Consider the following 2055-nt stretch of genomic DNA (forward strand, 5'->3'; position numbering starts at 1 on the left):
ACTGTGTGCGCTTGGAGCTTTGCTGTACCCAGTGCTCACTTTCCAAGAAAGTGCCTCCTCAGATATAAATATAGCACAGACTAAGGAGGATGCACATTCGAGTCACAGCACTTCAAAAGCCACTTGCATTTGATCTTGGACCTGAACAAAGCTTCACTAAGACTGCCAAGATCCCCTTTGCAATGTTGAGTCTGCCCACAAAAAGTCAGATGCTCAAAGTCCTGGGTTACATTCATTAATGGATCAAAGCAACCAAAGCATTACTTAAACATCCAGATTGCCACGAACTGTCTTTTAAAATGACACCTGAAAATTAGTTTAAACAAACTTACACTTCCTGACAAAGTTGCCAACGTGTTTAATTTTCATTAAAGCAGGGTTTCTGCACTCTTCAAAAAGAACAAATAACGAATCAAGGATGCCTTCCCGGGAGAGAGGAGACATCTGCTGTTGAGTCACAAAGAGTGGCTTCCCCTGGAAAAAAAAAGCAGCAACAGCAGATGGAGTCTCAGACAACAATGAAAAGCCTCAAATCAATAACAGATGTATAGAGCAGATTATATAAAATCCATTTTAAAATCACTTCTTCAGAAATTAGGCAAATTATACAGGAGTGTGAGGTAAATATATCAACTCAGTGTCTATTTGTAATAGCTGCCACAGGTATTTTACTTTTAGACAAAGCAATCTTAATGATTGTTAAAGTTCAAATTGCAGCTTTCTTGAAACTATCTACATCCTCCTGATGACTCTGATCTGACTGAATTTTTCCTTGACATTGTATCACCTGTAATTTTTTCGTGGTACAAATGGTTTAAGAAATCAGTATCAATATTAACTCTAGGGGGAAAAGCTGTTGAACCTCAGGTGATCAAATAGCAGCTGGTCAGGTAAATTCATTTCAGGACAAACTCACAGCTACATCACCCATGAAAAAAATGAAGATTATGGGGCACAGAGTACAATGCAAAAATACATCAGGCTAAAACATCGACACATACAAAAAATATCAGACCTGATACTATCCACTGAACTGCGTGCAAAGTAGATACATTTTGAACTTCACCTATTTATCCACTTCTTTTACCCCTTCCCCCCAAAGAATGACACAGGCAGGCTTTGAGCATCCACGCAGACAAGTAGACATGTATTTTGACATGCTGGGGAGTGGACAAGAACAAAACCGAGATCAGCTACTCCCAGGCCAGATGTTTTTTTACCTGAAAGAGTAGATTCAGCCGAGAAGCTCGGCTGGTGATGGGCTCCATCGTTCCTGCCTCGACCGGATTTCGGGCACCGCATTTAAACTTCAACATCTTTACCTGTACAAGTTTATCTCGTACAAACGATCACCTGAAAAAGAGAACAGGGACGTTCAGCGGGCACTTGAGTGGCTGACTTTAAATTAAAAATAAGGAGATGAGGGAGGATATAATCTGAGCAACATTTTTACTCCTTTGGGGATGAAATTTACTCATAGCGGTAAGTTTGAACACGCCTGGCGCGTCGCAGCAATTTGGGGAAAGGGGAGGGGGAGAAACACCCAATCAGTTAGGCTGGAAAAGACCTCTGTGATCATCGAGCCCAACCTGTGGCCGGACTCCGCCGTGTCAGATCCAGCAGGGCGCTGGGCGCAAGATTCAGTCTTTCCTTGAACACCTCCAGGCGCGGCGGCTCCACCACCTCCCTGGGGCGGAGAGGGAACGGCCGCAGGCGGGACGGCGCGGAGCCTCCGTAAACCCCCGGTGGCCCCAGGGACCCCTCAAAACCCCAGATCCCACTCTGAAACCCCCTCAGAGCGCCCTCCCCACCTGGCCCCGCGCGCTCCCGCCTTTACCGCCGCCCGCGTTTGAACGGCGCGCGCGGGGCGGGGCTCGCCCGCCATCACTTCCCGTGACGAGGCGCGAGCCAATGGCGGCCGGGGCGGGCCGGAAGCGCCGCTGAGGGGGCTCTGGGGGGGATGAGGGGATTCCACCGTCCGAACCTCTGAGGGGGCTCTGGGGGGGATGAGGGGATTCCACCGCCCCAGCCGCTGAGGGGGCTCTGAGGGGGATG

General features: G+C 48.2%; 1 protein-coding gene across 7 annotated transcripts in view; it reads right to left on the reverse strand.

Moving 5' to 3' along the window:
* The window catches only part of CIT (citron rho-interacting serine/threonine kinase), a 72339-nt gene extending 70481 nt beyond the window's left edge, over nucleotides 1-1858 (reverse strand). For 2 of the 7 annotated variants that reach the window (XM_027881924.1, XM_027881919.1), the window contains exons 1-3: nucleotides 1838-1857; nucleotides 1221-1353; nucleotides 333-474 (exon numbers count right to left, since the gene is read on the reverse strand). In XM_027881924.1, coding sequence (XP_027737725.1) covers nucleotides 333-474; nucleotides 1221-1316 — 238 coding nt within the window. In that variant the 5' untranslated portion in view covers nucleotides 1317-1353; nucleotides 1838-1857. Of the gene's footprint in view, nucleotides 1-332; nucleotides 475-1220; nucleotides 1354-1837 lie in introns of all 7 variants that reach the window. The other 5 variants (XM_027881920.1, XM_027881918.1, XM_027881923.1 and 2 more) reach the window with 3 other exon arrangements.
* Nucleotides 1859-2055: the final 197 nt, after the last annotated feature.

The sequence above is a fragment of the Empidonax traillii genome, unplaced genomic scaffold (genome assembly GCF_003031625.1).
Source record: "Empidonax traillii isolate 1590-97213 ecotype Southwest subspecies unplaced genomic scaffold, ASM303162v1 scaffold99:size1466351, whole genome shotgun sequence".
In the NCBI taxonomy this organism is placed as follows: Eukaryota; Metazoa; Chordata; class Aves; order Passeriformes; family Tyrannidae; genus Empidonax; species Empidonax traillii.